Source organism: Seriola aureovittata, chromosome 18, assembly GCF_021018895.1.
Source record: "Seriola aureovittata isolate HTS-2021-v1 ecotype China chromosome 18, ASM2101889v1, whole genome shotgun sequence".
NCBI lineage: Eukaryota > Metazoa > Chordata > Actinopteri > Carangiformes > Carangidae > Seriola > Seriola aureovittata.
This window is the reverse complement of record NC_079381.1, coordinates 15,191,521-15,215,982: the sequence shown is the minus strand read 5'-3', so window position 1 is coordinate 15,215,982 and position 24,462 is coordinate 15,191,521. Positions and strand designations below refer to the sequence as shown.

At 40.4% G+C, this 24,462-nt stretch overlaps 1 protein-coding gene across 1 annotated transcript in view; it reads left to right on the top strand.

Annotated features, from left to right (window-relative positions):
* The window catches only part of LOC130186481 (astrotactin-2-like), a 248,702-nt gene that overhangs the window by 63,527 nt on the left and 160,713 nt on the right, over positions 1–24,462 (top strand). The window contains exon 3 of the mRNA XM_056403643.1: positions 12,738–13,167. Coding sequence (XP_056259618.1) covers positions 12,738–13,167 — 430 coding nt within the window. The remainder of the gene's footprint in view (positions 1–12,737; positions 13,168–24,462) is intronic.

The following is a 24,462-nucleotide window of genomic DNA, read 5'->3' as shown; positions in this document are numbered from 1 at the left end:
TATTTCCATACAGTAGCTCTCATTTCACGTACTGTTTGTTTGGTCTTATCTCAGAGCCGTTCTCTAGCACTCTTGTGTGGAATACTGAGTTGAAACTTTGCAGGAGTTTTTTCTGGTTGACATTACGTTTCGAAAGCAGGGGACACGCATTGCTAGCAAATGAGTATGTCCACTTGAGTTGTTTCTTGTGTCGTTGCATCGCTTCAGAGATATTTACTGTTTGGAATTAGACTGTCCTCACTGCATATCTCGCTAACCCCTATGAACTCTGAAGATAACACCAGCGAGCTCTGCCAAACTAAGTACCTTAAGGAGGCAGATAAGCAGCTTTTCCCCCACATCTCCTCATCTTCTTCTATATCTCACTATTGATTCTTCCCAATTCTTGCTGTTCCTTTAATGGCCCCTTGAAGCACAGTGATTAAAGTCTTGGGGAAATTTCCCATTAATGTATATTTGATCTACTTGTTTTCCCTCCCCTTAGTCCTAATGAAAGCAGATGTGTTTTGCTAGGAGCCATTAATGACTCAAACACCAATTGGGAACATCTGTGCCATTAAAATTGGGCTTGGAAGTGTTATACAGACCTGTGTCATCTATTAGCATTTTCAAAGCAATCTCAACCCAATGCATATTTTTTTTTTACTGGAAGACGGTGTATTATTTTTCCCTCCTACCAAGCCTAATTAAAAGATAAATTGACATGTTTCCTACAGACTTAACCTTGGGCCTATAGGTTAAAGCAAGTGTCAATAGAAACACTCTATACTGTATATAACAAGGTGTGGAGCTGCCGGTGAAGTGAGGAGACATTCCTATGATATGAGTAGCGAGGGGGGGCAGGGATGAGGGAGGGGGGTTATGCGGGTGAGCAGGAGGGAAGGGGGTGAAAGTGAGTTTTTGATTGCATCTGGCACGAATGGACAAAGACTACCTTCCCCTTCAGCTGGCTGGCGCTCACTGACAGGTCTACTTTCACAAGCTGTTGTGGTAACACTTGGCCGACAGCTGCAGATACAAATAAAGGCCTCACTTCAAGATAAACGACAGGGAATATAACAAGGGCTGAGGCCCCAGCTGCCTCTGATGGAGGTACATGGGCACAAGCACACCCTAACAAATAAAAACACCTATAATCACACATAGCTCCGTTGCACCCGTCAGCTTTCAAGGTAAGGGTATTTCTTGCCCTAACAGTGAGAAAAGTCCTTCTTTTCACAGTTCGAATCTCGTGTTTATTTCGTGTTCTGCTAAATACTACCCATCGGCTCCTGATGGCACAGCAAAAAGACCAAACCTTGTGAGCCTTGAAAAACTTTTTCTCTTTTTTTTCTTTTTTTTTTCCTAATCTGTCCCTTCAAACAAAATGGGAAACAAAATGACTCTGTGTTCACTGCTATTTTCCCACATGCTGCTCTTTACAAGTACACTGTATGCACCTTTGTCCGCACTGTGATGCATGTATCTTTACAAAAGCAAAAATCCATTCCTTGCACCTTTCACTCCTCAGCCCCTTCTTCTTCTTTTTTTTTTTTTTCCTCAATCAAAGTCACCCCAAGGGCCTCATTGTCCAGGCCCTCTTATTGCCTTGTTATCAACAGCTGTAGCAATCCTGTATTGGTCCCTTATGACACCACTGCAAATATTGGCATTACCTTTCTAATCACATTTCATCCTCTGAAATGTCACTGAGGAGGGCATGTGTGCTTGTAGTTGGCTTACACTGCGTCAATGTGAAGATATCATTTATCTCTCATAAAAGCAAATGAAAGAGCCATAATGTAGTGTGGGTGGGCGGGTGGGTGGGGTGGTGTTAGGGGCATGGGGGCATTGCAGTCTCTTCTTCTCCAGCAGTTCTAATTTGCCACAGTAATGAGCAAGCAGTGGTGAATGAGCAGTGGCAATTATATTTGGTTACCATGCAAACAGTGAGCATCATGGGATGTCATTAAACTGAGAAATATACCCTGGCTCTATTACAATGGTGGAGGGAAAAAAAACAAAAAAACAAACAAATGCTAGCCATTATCTAAACGCAGAGCCTTTTTTTTTTTTTTTTTTCAACATGTGCAATTTTGAAATGCAAAATGTTTTTCCTCAAGGGATAGTCTCATGGGTGGCACACTGATGCATCCAGTCATCAGTTTTTTTTTTTTTTTGTATTGTTTTTTTTTTTTCTCCACTATTCAGTCGCCTAGTTTTATTATTCTTTTTTTTCTACTATACATGAAGTGTAATTACATCAAATAAAACTCATGGAGGGATTCCATATGCTGTAATTGTTTCGTTTGTAATGTGCAAAAACAATACTCAGTCAAAGGCCATTATTTATAAATCAAAAAAAATTGAAAAGCCTAATTTACCTTGAACCGTATTCATTCAGAAAACAAAGAGACTTGGAGAATGGAAAACAAAGATAGCTGTTTTCATTCACTGAGAAGGCCAAAACAAATTTATGTATGATTATACTTTGAAATGCCCATTGGGTGGCATAATGGGAACTGTTTAACTGAATGCCCCTGAAGATTTTAGTAAATAGTGATGTTCACTATCAGCCGTGCTACCCCATAGCTGGATGAGATGTAATCCAGAGGTCCCATGTCCTCTATTATCATACAGAAACAATTTAATTGCTGTCATGCTCACAGAGCTCAATGTTATTTTAGTATCACTTCACTGCAAACTATACACTAGAGGACCCAAAGCAGGAGGATAACGTTTTATGTAAATAATCGATGCAAATGTTTTTTTATCTGGTAGCGCTGTAGTTGTATTCGTGCAGTTATAGTCATTGTAAAACTGGAAACCAGCTCACGAGACAAGCAATGATGTCAATGATGACAACGCAATGATAAAATATTAGAACATAAAGACAATAGGAAGCAACCTGCAAATAAATATTATGTAATATAATAATAAGATTCTGAGGTGTAGAAATCAACAGAAATGCATGTAGTGTGTAACTTTATGAAATTCAGTCATGAAATTTATATTGTTTTGTCAATGTCTGGGTTTTTTTTTTTAAAGGATTGTTTTCCTCTGCAAGAGTTGTATATGTGTAAAGAACTCTTCTTGAGGGGCTGAGGTGTCGTTCATCTTTGTAATCTATGGTATGGATGCAGACTTCATCCTTCAGAACAGGCTCCAAGCCTGGAGATCCTTAAACAGACTTATTGCTAGGCTGGCTGAGAGAGGAAAGTGGTGGGTGTGGGGCAGAGGCTAAAGCTAGAAAAAGCCTGGGAGAGAGCTATTGGGTGGGTGGAAGCATCACACTAGTGAATCAGCCCTAATTCTCTGTTATAATTCACAAGGCCAGGACTCAATACAGCATTATCTGCCCTCAAATCTTTTCTGTGTGTGTGTGTGTGTGATAGAGCATCGTGGCATGTAAAATGGGAGGACAGCGAGGCGGAGTAATGAAAGGATAGGACTCAAGGTGATGGAAAAGGGGATGGCTGGAGGATGATGGAAACATGCATTAGTTCCCATGGCGAGAGGGACAAAATGGAAAGGTCGACCTGGTGCTTTCCAGTTAAGCTGTGGGAGATTTTCATTCAGTTTTCAATCACAGTGTAATCAGATTTTATGATTAGGTACGGGCTTTTGGTCAGTGTAATTTCTCTGGTGATTTACATAGCCTAGACTGTGGAGTTTTTAAATGATTTTCAGTTACTTCAGAATAGATTATTTCACTTCCACCATAAAAAGTTTGCCTTATAAATTGAGATATTAAACCTATTTCCCCATGTGTGTTGAAAACACATCCCCCTATTATATTACATCAACAACTGAAGAAAATCATGTATTAACAAGCGCACAGGTTTGACGCAGAGCAACCTACACACTTGTTCTGCACTGGAGAGAGGGCAACAAATGATCCTGGTTTAGTGTGTGTAGGTATTATTGTGGCAGCGGTTTCCTTCATTAAAGCAGCATGAGTGGACGTGTGAAAAGAAAAAAAAAAAAAAATCTTCCATTTTACTCTGTGAAAAAAACAAAGCTATTAGGAGTCTGGCTACACTGTGTCCATATCAGGTGTCTGAGAGGGGACAGGTAGTAGGCTACTACCACATGTCTCCATGTGCCCAGGTAGTGGACAGGCATGGTTTGTCCAAGGTGAATTAACAGAGTGGAAATATTAACCACAGAGCCAAGTCCTGTCATTCACGCTGCGACTTCTAGTTGGACACAGAGAATGGGGAGCAGATGCTAGGGCACATGCCGCTTTAACTTCCTGCTGGGAGAGAGGGATAAGAGAAACACCAAGAGTGGGGGAAAGGTAAGCACGAGTGGGAGCTTAACAAATAAAAAGATGGTGACGGAGAAAAAGGGAAAAAAAAAATACAGAGAAGGACAGAGTGTTTTTCTGCCTTGAAGGTCTTTACCTGACACACAGCGGCATGAACACAGAAACAACCCATTGAAGGCATGTTTGTTTTGTATAGCAAGGCAGCCAATGTATAGGACTGTGTGTTTACCTGTACTTGTGTGCATTTGGCTGTGAATGCTTCTAGGTATGTCATCAGTCTCTTTTTCTTTTTTTTTCTTTTTTTTCTTTTTTTTTGGTAACACATGCACATCACCTGCTACCTCTTCTGCTCCTGTCTGACTGTCAGTTGAGCGTGTGACTGTTTCACAGTAGCATTAAAGCTTTAAAGAAAGAATACACTAAAGATTGCCGTAGTCCACTCTTCCCCTGGAGCAGGAGGTGGATCCTTACTGGGTTTCTGCGAGCCACTGCTGCCACTGTGCACAGATGGTGGCTAAACCACAGAGCATGTGTCGGATGTGTTGGCTCCGAGTCTTGTTGTTTCACCATCACGAAGCTTATTAGGATCACAAGGGAGCTGCAATGTGCCAAAGTACATAAAAAAAAAAAAAAAAGTCAGATTTTTCCAAATCTCAAGCCCCTACAGGAGCTATTGAACCAAGAGTGAACAGCGGATCAATACAATTGATCATCAAACTTCTTGGCTGTTAAAGAGTTTTTTTGTGGTTTGGAGAGTTTGATTGAGTAGCATTTTCATTAATATAGTGAATGCAGTTTGTATTTGCTTCTTTATTAGCAGTTGATACTCAATCACGTACTTTTGCAACAAGAAAGAAGGTATAGAAGAGTGGCAACACTGATACTGTGATCCACAACATAAACATCTTTATTTTTAGATATTATTTACTTTAGATCATTTGTAGTGATTAGACTAAACTACTGTGTATATTAGGCTTCATCTCAATATATAAGGTTATGTGTATTTTTAGTAAGCATTAGGGGTACAAAAAAACAATTTCACTATATTACATCTTAGTGAAGAATAAGAATGATGATATTTACAATTAATGTTGCTTTTATCGACTGCATGCTGCTCACTTTGTTTTTTATATGTAATGTAGCAAAGCATCTGTCGAGACATCTGCAATTGTAGGTTCCTTTTTTATTTTCTATCAATGGGCCAAAGAGAGGTGACACATCTGAGAGATCCATGGTGACGCTGCTATTTCTGTCCTCAACAGAAGAAATGCCATCAGAACGAGAGTCACATGAACGTCGCAGAGATTAGATACAACAGCATGAATAAATATGCGGAGAGAAGAACACAGCCAAACACCTACACAAACACACTCAGCATGCTGCTACATACTTGCAAGATGTTGCTGAGGTAAATGTTAACCGTATATCTTGCAAGAAAAACCCAGCATGGACAAAAATGCACTCTGATAACAGGACTTTCTCATTAGAACATAGGGCAATGTACGGCGATCAACATAGGTGATTGTCTGTGACTTAAACACCTCTTTTGATAAGAGGTAATATAAAATGAATATCATATTGTACTGTAAGAAAAAATAAGCTGAAGAGGAAATTGCATTGGAAGCTCATGCAAGTAATGTAAGTTCTGTGAGAAGGTACAAACCTCAAGTTATATGAAGACTCTTGAATGACAGCTGGCATTAAAGAAAAAGTCATTAATGTTAGCATTTATTTAACACTTATTTTATGGCTGGACCATGTGCAAAAATGTAATTGAGGATGAATTTGAAAACTCTTGAACTGCTGTAAACAATTGACATCATCACGTCCTCTTTGCATTCTGCCTAGAGTCATTTGGTCTTAGCCCTTTATCTGTCTCCTACTCTCTGTGCTCATATATAGAGTATTTTAATACAGCCGAATTCCCAATGAAACTTTTCTCATTTACATGTTTTTCTGTTTCTGTTGTCACACAGCGGAACAAGTATAAAATAGTGACTTAAATCCATTACCACGTGGAAACTTCCAAGCCATTTCCGAGCTGCTGGCTTGACCGGCTAAAATCCTGATTTTTATAACCGCAACATTCTTTGAAAAAAATTACCATGCAAATAAACGTCAAGACACAGACTGGGGTAGGAACTCGGCTATATGTACGTGGAAAATGATCACTCGGAGAGGCAGTTAGAAGTGTCAGAATATCTCTCTTACTGTGTCTCTCACACAGACTCCGCCTGGGTAAGAAACTGCTGCTCTGCCTCTCTGCTACTTCCTGAACACAGTAGAAGCAGAGAAAGGGCATCACTGGTGACTCTCTTTTAAGTAGCCAACGTTTGTCCAAAATGTTGCTAGATTTGTCACTAGGTTTTGTCAATTTTTTTAAAGAAATCTCTAAATCTAGCGACAAATGCAAGTTGTCAACTCTGCAGGCTGTAAACGCACTACTAATGGAAATTGTAAATGGGGAAACACCAACTCAGTCACGTGGCATTCAACTGACCAGCGGTGGAACTACGATCACACAACTCTATCAATCAGTCAGTCAGTCACGGACATTTGCGATCTTAGGGCTGGCCCCCGCTGCGATACAACCAAAAACAACCGTGTATGTACATGTTCTGTATATGTTCTCTGATAATTACAGGCTGCACTGTATCTCAAGCATTTTCTCTACTGGGCCCATAGGACGATTAGGCTACTGTTCATTTGCCTTGTATGTTGGTGAGCTGATGTAATTATAAGACTAAAATATCTTTCAGTTGTTGTTCGTTATTTCAAAGACGCAGTGATATGAAAAATACATTTTCTAAGTTCCAATCCTGCGTCCCTGTGTTAATTGTTCAAAAATAGCATTTTTTTCCAAAATCCTATTGCATCTTGTAACTAAACACCACGCACTCCGAAATATGTCAGAATACAGAGACTATGCACATTCTAACTTCTGCCTCAGCATAAACTTTAACGAGATTTTATTTGAACAGCTAAATTGTGTTTCCAAAAGCAAATGTTAAATTCATTAAATCGTGTTAATTATACTGCATTTTTTTTCTAAGCCAGCCATCTAAAAAAATCCTGCTCACTGCTTTCACGTTGTGGTGAATATTTCACTGTAATATGTTTTGAGTGTAGAGAGAAAACAAAATGACTAGAATGCATTATGCTCATATTAGATAATGTATGATATAGATTTTTTTTTTTTCCTTCACACAGCCTGAAACTGCATGGGGAGGTTTTATTTTTATGCAGAGGTTTATGAAATACATGAAACACTAGAATAACGTAAAGCATCACAGTAAACATGTCCCAGTGGCAACATGATCTGGTATTTTTAAAAACAGTAAATATCTTCTTTTTTTCCCCCTCATAACTCAGACTTTTATAGCTTTCTTCACTGCTTTCAAATTCATTCTGGTGTTGTTCACTCAACTCAGATTATTCTGATTATCGCTGGTCGTGACTGCTCTGCAACAAACAAAAAGTACAAATCTGCCATTGTCCTTCTCCCTCTGTAATTTAAAGATGACTGCTAAACCGAGGTAATAGTTTAATCTGAGGAATCTGCTGATATTACGTCTGGTGAAAAAAGGTTAGCAAAAGTGTTGAATAATTCAGTGCTGATGTTTGTTGCCAAATTCTGCATCCAATCTGTAAAAGAATGAGGATGAGAGGTAAGTGAGAAGGGATGAAATGGCAGCAAGCGAGCCTTGGCAGAGGAACATGAAAGGAAAGAGGCAACATGATCCACAGTAGAGGAAAAGGGGCGAATGGGAGAGAAGGACATGAAAGGTAAAAAGCAGGGACAACAGGAAAAATATGGGAAATTTACAGGAGAGAGTTAATGGGAGGAGGGTGGCGACAGAAGAACAAAAGGGAAGAATCACATGCAGAGTGATTCAGGAGGGAAATGGGGAGCATTATTGGAAAAAAAGGAAGGCATAGTACGGAAAATAATCACGGAGTGAAGTAAACCTATACTAGAGAAAAGAGTGGAATTATGGGACTTCCAGCCACTCTCCTCCCCGTGAAGTCACTTAGGACTAAAGCAGCAGGGATTTGTAGGGTCTGAAGATGAACAGAAAACCCATTTTCCCTCATGGCTACATCTGCCACTGTGAATTTATATGGCTGTTGTACTGAAGAGTGGAAGAAAGATGTGATCAAACATGAAGGGGAATGGAGACTGAGAGACGCGCCATAATCGAGAGGGGGAGGGAGAGAGAGAGAGAGCACAAAAAGCGAGAACGGTGAGAAGTGCAGGGGAAAACATTGTGAGAGGATATGGGGAGGGAGATTTGTGGGAAATAAATTAGGAAGACAGACAGATGAACTCTTAAGGGCACTGATGTGGCACAGATGCAGCTAAATTAAGAGAGAATTGAAAAGACAAACAGACATGTGGTGTTCATTGCTTTTTAGTAGGAGCGATTGCACCTTGCAGTTTTCAGAGTTTACTGTAAGCGTTCTCGTGAACCAAGTCTGCAGAATTTAAATTTAAACGTAAGGAGGGTAATTAAGTTTTTTTTTTTTCTTTTCTACTTGTAGAAATTTCCATGACAAATGGACAATTTCGTCTTTACTCTCTAGTGACGATTAACTCGTGTTACAGCACTGGTGAAATGAATAAAGACATCATTTCGCCACAGAAAATACTTCCGCTGATGTTTTTGCTGCTAAAAGGAAGATTGTTTTGAAACAGAGATTTTCGACAGCTTGTGCCTCTTCTTCGCTATTTTACATCACCATTTTTCAGTGGCGCTGCACAGCCATACAATGTCACTCCATTATCACTCAGCTGCTAAAATGAAACATACGCCTTCATATGTTTTTGCCATTCTTCAGGGGGAATTAATGTAGAAGTGCGGGCTGAGGGGAGTTTGCGGGACTGCATTCCTGCAAAGCTGCCATCCTATAAGAGATTAATGAACAAGTTTGTCCGTGGTACTAGTCGTCTCTGTGCCGCCTCTCCTCTCAGCATACTGTGATTTATGGACACCCAGCAGTGCATGAGTTATAATTTGAAAGGGGTTTGTTTTTCCTCATGAAGATGGAATTTTAAATGTTGTGATGAATGACCCCTTGTGGTTTTTATTTATTATTCTGTCATGATTTAGTCCGCGTGCACGCGCTTGTCTGTGTGTGTGTATATATGCATTCACTGTAGCTGAAGTTTTGTGCATGTATGCATATGTGCTTGCGAAAAGCGCTGATGCTGCATTTTTGGCTTGACAACCATGAATACATCACCCCTAGGTTGCCATTCCTTTTCGGAGTCGAGCACCACGTCTCACCTATCGGATGCCATTGTGAAAAATCAAAGAATAAGTCATGCCCTCCCTTTCTTTCCTCCGTTTTGTCTGTGCATATGGATTTGCTTTATCCCCCAGTCACGGCATGCATGGCAGGGTGTTTGATGTGTCTGTGATGGTGAGATACTGTATTGAATGAACCTGAACCTTGAACATGGAGAAATGCGATGCTCCTTGATGAGTTTACAGGACCATAGTAAAGGCTTTGCTAAGAAAGGGAGGGCAAAACCGCCGAACAACCCTGGTGCACTGGGGTGTGTGACACTCTAAAGAAAGGAGCCCGGATGCAGCAGTGCTACGAATAAAAGAATTTCTGCCTGACTGCTGTGTGAATATGTTTTGGTGAGACTTTATATAAGGAATGGACACAATAACAAGAACCCTTTTCTTCTACAAAGTGTACAGTTTGTTGATCTTACATATGGTGTCAACTTAACTTCAAATTTTTTTGAGGTTGCACTTTATGATGATTGTTGTATAGGACTGCATTATATCACATGGTGCCCCCTTGACTGCAGGGATGCACAATGAGCTAACAAAGTGCTGATTTTGAGCACTGAAAAATGCAATATGCTGTACAGCAATTTCATTGTGTGTGTGTGTGTGTGTGTGTGTGAGTGTGTCCATATCCTTCCTACCTTCTAATTACTTGCTAATGTCATCATTGCTACTGGGATGCCCCATGTTTCATTTCTCTTCCTTCTTTTTCCAGAATAAGTCCACAAATGCTTTTGATCCTCATCAGCTTCCGTTCTCTTCTAAAGCCTAGAAAAAGTCACTTGCAAAAAGGGCTTTAACTTTGTAGGTACAGTTATTTAGATCAGTCGGATATTAACAAAATATGTATATTAAATTAGAACTTTAATTAATATTAAAGTTAGGGCACCACTCTCATTCGCAGACGGAAACAATAGCAGGTTAATTGATCTAGTCTCAGTGATTTGGAGTAAATGTATTTAATCTAATTAGCAATTTAATTAATCAGAACAAATGGCAACAAGTCAAATTATTAACATATAAATCCACTAGTAATGTGATTACAGTTAGGTTTACCACACTAATGAAGTGACAGTGGGCTGAAGGTAATATAGCAGCAACTCAACATAACATTCAAACAAATAACCAGGAGCTCTCATTGTTCCACTATAAGAGGGTTTTATTATCTTTCAGCAACAATAAACAGACAGCCAATACTACTCAAATGTAACAATAAATACCACAGGAAGTCGAAACTGTGTGTGTGTGTGTGTGTGTGTGTGTGTGTGTGTGTGTGAGGCAACATGGAAAGGTGAGGTAATGGTTCAAAAACCGAATCAAGGCTCATGTAAGTGTGAAAGGTAAGATGGCGGGCTCAGTTTGTGGTGGTGTGTGTGTGTGTGTGTGTGTGTGTGTGTGTGTGTGTGTGTGTGTGTGTGTGTGTAGGTGTTGGCGTAGGTGTGAGAAGAAAGGAAAGGGAGGAGAGTTGGCGGGATCAGGTCCAGAGCAATGGAGGTGATACCACGCAAGTGTGGAAACACAAAAAGCAACTGGTGAATTCAAAACCACCGGCCTGAGGCGGGCATGAACCACAGTGTCCATCACTTTGTGTGTGTGTGTGTGTGTTTTGTATATCAGAAAAGGTCAAAACTCCAGCAGCATTTGCAGTAAGCCGACCAACTCTATTGTCAGACCGACGCATTTCGGCTTGTGGCCTTCATCAGGGTCATCCCATGTTTGTATATCAGAGGAAGAGAGAGAGAGAGAGAGAGAGAGCAAATAGAGGGATATGCATGCAAATCTAAACCGAGTAAAGCCGCTACCGAAGGCTGGTCTGAATGACCAGTCAGATCAGTCAACAAGCACAGCTTCACTAAATAAAGCTTTCACAAATACATTCAGCATCAAGTAAACTAGCAGTTCTCAAACATAAAACATAGCATCAGCAAACAAGCAGCGCTCAAACATCGAATACAGCATGAAACAGTATCAAATAGCACAGGATTTGGCTTGGGAAGCACAGTCCTTCCCAGAAAATCTACACAGATATCGAGCCTTACACGGGGGAATGGCTCGTGTACGTGAGTCACAGTTGACGCGGTCTGCCAGAGCTCGGATGGCGGCGCGGTCTCGTCCTGCGTGTTATACGCTCGTCAGTGGAAAAGACATGTTTCTGTCTTACTCCTGGAGCCACGGAAGGGAAAGAAAGAGTTTGTCGAGGTTGAGGAAAAACAGAGGAAAAGGAAGCTGGTCATCTTCTATCCTTCAAAATAAAATCCACTGTTGTCTTGCAGTGTAAAATATGAACCGGTTGTTTGGAGGATTTACTGGAGTATGCTAAGTTAATGTTACTCTACCATGGCCAAATGGTGAGTTCAGAGAAGAGTGGTCTCTTTGCTCCTGGTCTGGAAAAGGAGGGAAAACTTCTTCAAGGAATTTGCAGTGCTGAAGATCTCCTAGCAGCAAGCTCTGAATCTGTCTGATGGTTTATATTGGTAGGGCTGACATCATCAGTTGTAGGCCACACTCAACCAGTTGTAGTGAAAGACTCTGTCTATGGGTGAGATTCTCACCCAGGTGTGAAAATGTGAAGGATCCTGGGAAACTGAGTTCAATGGCTTTCTTTTGTCTATTGAACAAAAGAACATCCTCATTTCATCCTTCATTTTGAGTGAGTTCAAGCCATACCACTTAGAAGCAAACAAATCATCATTCATAGCACTGCTGTGAAAGTGGATTATATTATGCAGAAGACCAATTAGTATTTATGAAGTGTCTAGAGATTGTATATATATATATATTTGACATATGCTTGTTGAGTGCCAATTTATACTAAATTTTAAACACTAAATAATTTGCAATATATTTGACTGGTGCACGTATCAGTCAAATATATTGCAAATTATTTAGTAGCACTGTAGTTTGGGCACAAATGAGTTGGTTGGTTTTTAAAGCCCAGTAGCTGCTGTATGTTGCTTTGAGAACTCTCATATCGAAGTGCTGATTGTCAGGCCTCTTTTGATTGCTAATGCCAAATGGTGCTAATTGGCATTCAACCTAATATAACTGGCTCTGGAGCAGTGATTGTAATTGTTATTGTTAGAGGTAAAATCCTTGTTTGCATTGTTTGTATTGAGTGAACATCAGAGTTGTCATCCCTCACGCTGTCTCTCTACTTCCTTTTTTTTCCTCCTGCTTTTATCCAGGGAGGCCTCATCGCCCTCCTACTCCTAATTCTCCTCTTCACCCTTGTGCTGTATACCCGCCACCGATGGTGCAAGCGTCGCCGTGTCCCCCAGAAGAGCGCCAGCACCGAGGCCACTCACGAGATCCACTACATTCCCTCCGTCCTGCTCGGACCGCAGGGCCGCGACAGCTACCGGGGCTCCCGCAACGCCCACCAGCACGGCAGCTCCGTCATCGGCATGCCCATCCGCGAGACCCCCATCCTTGATGACTACGACTGTGATGAGGAGGACCACGGTGGGCATTCGCTCAACTCCACACCCAACCAGCTCCACAACAAGCTGAACGACGGAAAGGTGCAGGAGGACTACGGAGTAAACATTGGCATTGGAGGACACACAGACATGATGTGCAAGGAAGATGAGCTTAAGCATAACTTTGACAAACGAGGTAGGTTAGTTATCTAAATACATTTCCCCCTTGAAAAAACTATTCATTATGATAGAAACTCCAACACTCTATGCATACAATGGAGATTAATTATACAATAGCTGTGAGATTAACAGCATGATGCTGGATGCTTCTATCATTCCACTATGAGCATCTTAAAAAAAAAACTAAACAAAGAAAAACCAAAAAAAAAAACAGAAAAACAAATTTGAGTTGTCTTATAAAATCTGTCGTGCTCAGTGGTAGCTGTCCTGCTTTTGCAAGCATGATTTGTACATCCGTGGAGGCTCTCAGTGCCAGCTCCCCAGATGGCCCAGCCTGGACAGTTCACTTTGGCTCTTGCCAGCCCACCCATGTTCTTGATAGCACAGCATGTCCAGCTTACATTTTGTCAAAAATAAGCAGTTTTTTTTTATGACTCGCAATCATCCCTTCACAAGGGTAATAATAAGACTCCTGTATTCTATGAGGCGTTGAATTGGCATTGAATGGACCGCTGAATATACTTTTATTCTTTTATATTTATTTTACTTTTAATTACAAACTCTCCTCCCACACTGTTCCATAACCAACACCCCTTCACTGCTGTCATAGACATTGACTCTACCAGGGAGGTAATGCAGTGTCATGTAATGTAATGTAACATGTAAAGGTGACAGAAGCCATCGGTCTAGTTGATTAGAGTATGTAGGTGGTGGTGGTGGTGGTGGTGGTGGTGGGGGGGGGGGGGGGGGGGGGGGGGTTGATTGTTGACCCTTGCTAAACATAGTCCGGGGTATCCACCTCAAGCAAGGGAAAAATATTCTACCTTGCTATCACTAATAAAACTAGCAACTTACTGTGAATTGTCTGCAGTAAGGATCTCAGGCTGTGTAGAGGCATTAGTTGATATCATATCCTGTTGAACCCGGGGTGCTCTTCTGCAAAGTTGGACTTTAATAATTGAAGGGTGCTGACTGAGTTGGAGGGTGCCCTGGTTATTCATGTCACATTGAATTATGCATGAAGTTTGTGGAAAAGCCCTCCTGCTCCCATTATATTTATCACTCTACATAACTATATTTACACAAGCTGTTAGCGGCGGACTGTGTGTATTTCATACTGGAAAAAAGGCAAAAAAAATCTGATTAATACTTTGTAATTTTTTCATTTTATGATGTTAACATTATTCCATTTTGTCTTGAGTACATTGTCGATCCGTGTTTTAGATAGTGATAGGACGGCTTTACTAGCAGCTCAGCAGCAGAGAAAACCAATTATGTTTAACTTTCCTTTTATTAACATTCACCACATATTTGAATGGAGGATAAAAATGGATAAAGGATATGAGGATACATGCGGTATGTACCATGTTTAAACAAATGTTAAGTTCACAAAGCTGCATAGTCCCTGACCCCGACCACAGCTGATAATGATTCCAAGAATCAAACTTCATTTCAATTTACAGTACATCATTTTTCATTTTCACATTAATTCTCACAATCCTCGGATTTTCTCACTAAACATTCAACATTAAACATTCAACAGATTCACTCCAGGAACAAGTAACATGAGTAATCACCACAATTAATGCGACGGCCAGCCTTATTTACACACTTTTCAGCTACAAAAACTAAAGTGGTTTAGATAACACGAAAAGAAAGATCCTTTTTATTTGTCTTTTCTCCCGTTATAATCAGGGCATACTCAGATTCATTGGTTGTATGAAGCTTTTTCCGCTGGCTTGTTATTTCATCCTTTTATTTAATCCGAACCCTGCCATTTAATTCAGAGCCATCACCTAAGTGTTGAAACATTTAGTTTCAAATGAAGCAGCTCTTTTTAATAAAAAAAAATGTGGCAGGATAGAGGTTAATTTCTGATGTATTCCCAAGAGAAGAGGCAGAATGTTGGGATTAGACACGGGGGGGAAAGAGAAGTGACGCAGAGGGCAGAGAGGTCAAACCTCCTACTGTACAAGCCTGTTTCTTTGGCTAATGACCAAATATATGTCTTTGTTACAAGAGAACAAAAAAGCGCTAATTGTCCCCAAATGGCAATAAGTAGTGAGCCAAGCAAACAGGTTGTAAGCAGCAGGCTGCACCCACACACTTATCAACTACACGAGCAGCATTGAGTATACTTTTTCTAATATTGAGATGTGAGTGGTGTCATATGTAACATAAAATCGATTAGTGTTAAGATTTAACTTTTCCTGCAGGCAGGCAAAATGGTCAATTTATACAATTCATATGCTGCACAGCATTTTTCAAGCCCTGAAAAAATAAAAGAAACCCTACATTTTTTACAAAATAAAACTTTTCAAAGTTAAGTCTTATTCAGGATCTAGCTTACCAAACGTTTGTGAAACCCTTTTTTTTTTACTGTTTGTACAGGCTCCTACCATCCCTCAGTGATACTGATGGTGTTAGCCGCGGCCGCAGTGCGCTGCAAAAAGCACATTTAGTGGCCACAATGTTTTGCAAAGCAAGAGTGACTGCGGCAACATAAAACTGAGTTTCTGTGAGATATCTAAAGGTTGACTGTCAAGGAATTCTGATTCTAAATGAAATGCCTTCTTTGCTATGCTCTTTTTCTTTTCGACATTGAAAAGCTGAATCATGAATATATTCCTGTTTACTTTTTAGAGGTCAAACTTTATGTGATGTAGGGAACATGAAGCCCAATTCAAGGTATTACACCTGGACTCTGTGGCTAATATGCCAAATGGTTATTTCTTTTTTTTTTTCTTTTTCCAGATAAAGTTCTTTACACATCCTTCTATTTACCCCATAAACAATCTGGCATTTTCCAATAGATAGCCCACAAACCATTTAATTTGATGCCTATGCCTACCCATCTGTACTCTGCATAAAGTGGGGATATTTGAATACAGGGGCGATTAACTTCTGCCCCACCTGTCCTATGCTGCTTGGCATCCCAAAAGTCTCCAAATACCACTCATCCTTTATCTGTCTGTCCTTGCTGACAGATAGCCCCATTCAAGTAAACTCAATAGTATTATCCCCAGGGATTATGGATATGCCTCACAGGGTTGTGCATGGCATTGGCTTTTGTTACACGGACAACCAAACAAATGAGGCCTGTCAATTTCATTATTTAGTACGATTCCCACGGCTGTGGGAATGCATTGGGCAGCAAGGACTGTGTAAATCAGGTGTATAAAAACCTCAGTGGCATGCTGGAAATTTTGTTCTGTGACGAGCGCTCAGGGACCGGTTATCAGACAGCCATCATTTCACATACCTTTACTTCTCAGTTCACAGCGTAAACTAGGATGCTGCGTCTTCCACTGTTAAATGCATATTATGTGCTTGGAGTTATGTGGTTCAAATGCAGCTCTGAGATGCAGGTATAATTATATACTTAGGTCTCAGGAGCTCTTTGAAGATCTGTCACTGCAAATGAATCAAAACTTGTTGTGGCCAAACTTATATTTGATCCTTGTCCAACATCAACCAGTCCTACTATCACTAAAATCTTACTAACTTTTTTCTGACTTTTTGTAGTTTGTCTCATCATCTTCAAGTGAGTTACACTGGAATGTCCTCTTGACTTATTATTAGGCCCCCTTTTATTTCCATACACTTTGAATGTTTCCTCTTAGCATCATTATACTGCAGCGGTTCAGTTTGGGTTTAAAGGTCCCATATTGTATAAAGCTAGTTTTTCATGTCTTTTTTTTAAATTATAAAGCAAGTCTAGGTACTATATAAATACTGTGAAAGAATCAAATTGCTCAGTCCACAGAGAAATACTCACAGCCTGTGTTCAGAAACTGTGCCTTATAACAAGCCATCAAGACTAATGTAACTTTGTGATGTCACAACAAAGCGGTCACCACCCTCAGCCACCCGATCTGGACCCACCATCCAGCCTTGCAGGATTTGGTTTAGTTCTCTGAGTGTTTACCTGAAATTTGCTATGTCATGCGATTTGCTGACCTATTGTTAATAGAGTTCCAGAGAGATCCTGAGAGAGGAGATGTAAAACTACACTGAGATGGTTTTTGGTACTTGAAATCAGAAATATATCTTCTCATGGATATCAATATTTCAAATAAAACACTGGAAAAAGTGTAAAATATGGGACCCTTTTTAAAAAAAAAAAAAAAAATACCAACAATCATTTAGTAAATTGTGAGCATGATGTCTTTGAGATAAAAACAGTAACATCTTAACTGCAGCGTTTATGTGTCTGCAAAGAGCTGTGGACACATAAAGCATCACTTCTTGCCTCAAATATTGGTCCATCTACTTATTTGAAAATGTATAAAAATAAAAAAATAAAAAGTGGGACATCTCAATCGCAGGTCAAAACTGATTATAAACTTGGGTGTAAAACTGTGGGCTCGGCAGATTAATAGAATAACTAATGGCACATGGTTGCTGCTGTTGTTCCATTACCTGCCCTTTTAGGTAAGAAACAGAATGAACGCTGAATATGAGCCACTTTCAGTAATGGAGTCAATAGAGGTGGTAATTCCTTATTTTCTTTTTGTTCTTGTAGCTATAAAACATTTTGAAAAGAAGGCGCTTTCTCTCCTTGATGTATCCTTACCTTTATCTTATTGAATCAAGATAACTGCAATGCTTGCCAGACATCACGTGCCTGTTCTCAGAGAGTACAAAATCCATTTTCCAGCTTTGAGTACACTCTCAAATAATGGGACCATATTGGTTCTATTTTAGTTTGTTGTCAGCTGCAATTTTTAGCTTATACAACCACAGCAAATAACATCTATTGTGAGCAATAATCATACATAGCATTTGGTGACATTAACCTAATGGCCATCTGCTGTCATGTTTCTGTTTGTTGTTTTCTTTGATAAAAATTAAAGACGTTAAATTTGATGGATATGTGACATACTGAAGCACTGAAAAGTCAAAATGTTGAGATTGAGTTATGAGTCCAAAAGTCGAGCTGTACAAATCGAATGGAAAAGAATGGACTTCATTTATAGCTACACATATAACAGTGTCTTCATTTTTAATTTAAATGTTTACATCACGGCAGAGAATGCATGTAGATTGTTTGTTTTCATGGAGTGGAGCCACAACGGCAGAGAGCACAGCTAATGGCAGAAGGTGATATACAGCTAATGTTGCTAATGCGTTGTTCTGGATGGTCAACAACATCCTCCCTCTGGGATGAAATGGCCCCAGGCATCAGGCTCAATGTGTCTGTCTGGAGGACAAAAGCCAAAGAGATTGCACTGTGGTTCATTAGTGTCCACTGTAAAAAGCGACATCATTTCTTCTTGGCTGCCATTCTTTGATTGGCTCCTGGCTGCAGCATGTGAATACTTGTTTAGATTTAGTTCATTTATACACACAGTACATACATACAGTTGAACAGCTTATTTCAGGTGTGATGGGGCTAGCACTTCCCTCCATTGCTCTGCCAACACAGAGCAATGGAGGGACCACTGAACTGGTATTCGCAATGATAAAAAGCAATCCATCCAATACCCATGTAGAATTACTCTCATCAGTCCTCTCGACCACATCCATGACTACTCACAATAATGCTTTTTTTTTTTCTTCCTCCTCTGCTAAAGTTAGTGTTCATTACTTTGTACTTGTATTTATAATAAGTGACAAAGAAAGCAGAATTCAAGGTGACATTATTCAGTGATTGAATGCTATACTAACTGAAAGAACCAAATCATTTTAAAACTCTATATGTGATAATTCTGTGCCATGGTCAGAAGGTTCCCTGTTGCTCTGTTGCACTTTTAATATAAACAAGTGAGCATGTGCTGCCTGGTGCACAATGCCGGGGAGTAAAATGTTAGAATTCAGCTATATCAGGTTTGGTGGTCAGTGCTTTAAGTGATGTTGTTCTCCTGGAGAGCTCTTGCTAATGAGATGAATTAACTAATGCAACATGCACATTGTTAAATTACTGTGATGGTTCTTTATTATCAATGAGCATATAGTGGTAGTTATTGGGGGGGGCTTTGCCTGCAAATGATAGTTTCTGCCAAAGTCTAGCATTTTCCACAGTTGCGAAAAGGCTTTCCTGTTGTGCCTCTCATTCCTCTCAGTGAAATTATGTTATTTGTAAAGACTGCTGAATGCAATTACTGGGTATTTATTTTATATGGTTAACACAGATAAAGCCCTGGGCACCATATGTAACCCGCTGAGAATCTGCTGAAAGATACTTTGATTCTACAACTGTGAGGAAGTAAATGTGTGACTAAATACTGCTTGGAAATAAACAAAAGAGAGACACAGAGTTTGACAAAGATCCCTTGTTACTACCGTGGATTTTTTTAAACCCCCCACCCCCCCCCCCCCCCCCCACCCCCCCCCCCCACCACCACCACCACCACCAGCACCACCAGCATCAGAGCCACTCCCAATTACAAACTGAACAAAAAGCTCACTTTTCCCTTCAGACCCCTAGAACTACAGTGAATCTGCATATTGTTTGTTTGTTTTGTTTTTTTCCTCATTTGTCTACAACTGAAGCACAGGAGAGGGAACAGTTGAGCAAATAATCTAACTTTGCAGAAATTCAGTAGATTAAACAAGTAAAGCAGAGGTGTGATTTAGTGAGTCATTGGCAATTCCTTTTTTTTTTCTTTTTTTTTATCTGACTCTTAATTACTGGCCTTGGGGAGAGCAAGGTCATGGTGCGGATGAATCATCTGATTACCTAGCTGTGTCTGTTTTTTGTAGTCATAACCGTTGGGGAAACTGTGGCCAAAAATGTCAGACTACTTTAGATTTACAGTGTTAATGATCTCTACAGTGTATGCCTAAAATCTCATCACGGGAGGTTTACTCACAAGAGAAATTAAGCAGCGTCCAAAGCAAAACAAAAAACAAAAAACAAAAAAAAACGGTACTGTGTCTTCATCCACATGACCATTGTCATTATCAAGCTTATCAAGTGTTTACTGAGCTCTAATTGAACTCAAGACTGGAGAGTAATAATCCAGTGTCAAGCTCCACATCGCTAATGTGACATCATTGATGAGAAATCGCTGCCAGCTTGGCACACTCAAGCTAGCTCAGGGTAATGTTTTGATTAATACTGAATCAGGCTTGTCATCCTTCCCCATGATAAATAGATGGGAGTTAATTACAAAGACTTCCCCATTCTTCTTTTTTTGCCCTATCCAGGGAAAGCAGTAAAGCTGTGTGTTGCCAATGAGGGCAATTAAGGAAGATGAATAAGATGATTTAAAGAAACACACGCGCGGCATATGTACAAGCGTGCACAAACATCAATGCGTGACCATGACCAAGCATGTAGGCCTCATGTTAAAAGATAAACAAAGACAATAAATCCAAGGAATGTGAACCGCATTGGCAGTTTTTTAAGCAATATATCATAAAATTCTAGTCTTTCTTGCCCACTCCAGTGTGAAAACAGCCAGTGTCAGTTTCATCAATCATAGCGCGCTGCAATCTCTAGTGCATTGTGTTTGTCAGGAAGTTTCAAAGGAGCACAAAATGAGCAAACCCCACCATGCACAGTATCGGCAGCTAATGAGATCATTTAAAGCGGAGAGGACGTGAATAAAATACGGGCAGTGGCAGCCGGTGAGTCCAGGTATAGCAGCTCGCCGAAAAAAAATGAAGCTTTAGTAATCTGAAACCTCTGAGGCCTTTGTCAGGGACACGCAGAAAATAAATAAATAAACAAAGAAGACATGTCTGCAGAAATGGGCTTGTAAGCACCAAGGCCACGCCGGATCAATGCGGGTCGATCACATACAAACTCATGGTCCATCTTTATGAGGTTGTTTTGAAATGTGGTTTGGCCCGCTCACCCACATGTAATGGTCAAAATATCCTTCAATTCCCCCCCCCCCCCCCCCCCCCCCCCCGTATGTTAAAGGCTCTTAGTTCATTAAAGAGATTTAAGCTGCTTATTCAAACTGTTCACATAGACGGTGTCTTTGAACATTTGAATGCACTTACTTCAGGGAAGAAAACAGAACTAAAAGAAAGCATCTAATAAAAACAGACTAATAGGCATCACAACTTCACGCTTGGATCCTTTTGAATAATTTATAGTGTGTCTGTAATTATGACTAAAACAGAAGGAATAAAGATCAAACAATGAGCCTTGTGTTTGCAGTTGATATTAAAGGGTTAGTCTTTGACCAAAATGGAGTCAAATTAGCAGAAAGTCAAAATACTAAAACAACTATCCATTAACCAACAAATGATAGCTTGAGAATAAATCATGTTCCTATCATAAACCTGAAGGTGCCGCCGGACAGACTGCCCCGCTCATACACAGGATCATCCGAATGTTATCTCGGCACACGGCGACTTCAGAAGACACCCACTCATGACGGCAAATACGGCTGAAATCAACTACTGCGCACAACCAAGCCCCGTGTTCCACTTGTGCTTTGTAAACCAAAGATGTTTGAGCCACCGTTCAACTGAATAACCTTCCATTTTAAAGCCGCTGCTGTTCTCCTCTGTCTGCATTTGGTCAATATGCAATTGTAGGGAAAAAAATACTGTTGCTCGCAGCGTATTAAATTAACTGGATTGTTTCTGGGTGTGATGAATTATCTCGGGGTGTGATAAATTGGCAACCTATCGTAATTATATTTGTATAATGCCTTTTCTGCTTCATTTCCGTTCCTACATGTGCCGGAAATTCCTCAGTGACACTCCAGCGAGATCTGGAAATAATTCTTAATATTTACTGTTTGTCTTTGGAATCTGTCAAAAAGTTTTACCTATAGTTTCACCATGACGACATTAATCATATATGTCTCGCTGCCAAGTGTCATTAATAACATAGAGGGAAAATCACAGTCATATATAATGTGACATGTAGAGAATGAAGTTTTTAAATGTGAAAGAAAAGAGTTTTCATCCTATTAAAGATACTGTACAACAGCACTGACATTTTTTTGGAAAAGACTCTGATAGGATCCACAGTACTTCTGATAGAATTCAAGGTGCATTTGGAAGTTGTGATTTAAACCAAAAAAAAAAAGTCCCTGAGACTCGCTTTGCCCTCCAACAGTAGGTTGCAATCTTTACATGTGGTCTTAGAAGTTAAGAAAAATCAAAGGATATCTTCCACAAAGCCCCAGTAAACAGAAGGCTGGAAGATACCATTGAAGGTGCTGTGCAGGATGTCAGGAATCAATCCCACTTGTGTGCTGAGTCCAGTGGGGTCACCTTGCCCGAGATGTTCAAAGTTTCATGAAGCCGCACAAGACAGAGAGAGACAAAAGACCAGAGAAAGAGCAGAAGTACAGTGATTTCACCAAAATCACTACCCTACTAAGTATGTGGAAGCCTAGCCTCTCTAACAGCTAAGTTAGCCACAGTCATGCTCTGGGTTTTCGGTCAAGTATCGACAGGATATCCTTACTGACCAGAACGCCATGATTGCAACTTTGTAGAATTGTACACTCTCCAAAGCACCTCAGGATCAAAAGAGGAAAAACACTTCTTACCACTTACACACTGAGCAATCCAATGAAATGGAAAAAAAAAAAGTTTAGGGAAGCGTTTGTTTGTTGCAAACTGAAGGGGTTCCCTAGAGCTCAGCTGGGGTTTTTTGAAGTGAGTCCATTAGGTCAGCGGCCCTCTGGAAGAAACATGTGAGGAGAAAGACTCACCGAAGAGCGTGAGTGTGATGCTTTTGGTAGCCTTTCATGTCTCACCAAAGACTATGAAAATCCTTAGTGCTGATCATTGATAAGCAGGGGGCGTGATTCTTCAGCCAAGAGAATAATGTTGGCAAACTTTTTGGGCCCTTTCCAGGTCAAGCAGAAGGCGGAGGAGGTGCCTCGCCAAACCGACATGCCGAGAGCATCAGCAGCTGCTCTGAAATTTTTCTACCAACATGCTTAAAAAATGGCGCCCGGGTTCCGTGTCAGAAGTTCCTCCTCTTTGATAGTGTTGTTTTGATTTCCAAACGGCGTATTGAGAGATTTTCATTTTTTTCTGCCTTGTTCACTAAGATGAGACTTGAAAACATGCCCTACGACTCATCTTGGGAGAGGTTGAATGCTAGTCAAAGGATGCCACTCACTGTGAAAGATCTAATTTTTCCATCAGTTTTTATCTGCCGTTCTTTCTGCCGCTCAGCGTACTTCAAAGGTATGCATGCGTGTGAGAGAGAAAGTGTCTTTGTATGCGTTTTTTTTCTGCATGTCATCTTTGCTCCCTGAATCTTTCAAGATTGCACTGGGCCAGATACAAAGCCACCTAACTCATATATATTTAATAGATCTTAATAAAGAATCATGCCTTGTGCAATGCGTCTTGAGCTGTGACACTTTTAAAGAGATTGTTTGAAAGTTGTTATCATGATTTACTCACCACATCCAGCCAGCTACTACTCTGCCTTCCACAGTCGACTGGAGAAGAATATTGCTTACAGGCTTTACAGTAGGTGTTTCCAGGTGTTTCCGGACAGGAATAGGCTGCGCGTCACTGTTACTTATTAAAAATTCACTCACAGAATAATTTGCCAGTGCATTTTTTTTAGGTCACTATCTTGCACAGTGTCACACCAGATAAATGATTTTAAATTATGCTTATACCGCGTGTTGGATCTTGTTCTTAGATCCTCAGGAACAGGGGCTTATTTGTGATCATCTGTCAGAAGCTTCAGCCTGTCTGGAGCAGTTGGAGGTCAGCACTTGGCCTGCGATGTTCAGGTGGCGCGGCATGGGGAGACGCATCCATATTTTATTCTGGCCTGTGGCAAGAGCCATGCTATAGATAGCACTTTATTCTTGCTCCTCTGCAAACAGCAGAGGCCTTCAAATATACAAGGGCAGGCAAAAGCAAGCAGAAAGGAGAAGTGTCTGACTAAAGATGGGACATTACATGCTTTCCACTGGCTGGGAACGACAAGGCATGAGACAGTAAATGTTAAAATCCTGCAAAAAAAAAAAAAAATAGAGGGAAACGAGGGAGAGCAGGGAGTATCTTTCTTTTTTTCTGTGTTTTCTAAGTCCTCTAGATGTCTTAAAATCTCTTCACTTGTCAATACATTTTCATTTTGTCCTGTCTCGGCAATCACCACAGGGGAAAAGTGCTGTGCCATCCGTGATATAAGAAGAAAGAAATAGTGAAACTTACAGTATCTTCCATTGTGGCCTATCCCCCACCCCTGTCTCCTGTCATTATGTTTTTAAAGCTTATCATCCCCAACTTAGCCAGTGTTTACTTCTTCCACAATGGCATGAGGTGTGCACCATGACTACGACTGCCTTCATCGTGCGCCTTTTAGTATTTATCTCAGTGAATATGAGATCAGAGATCTGTTGACTCGCTAAGTCAAAAG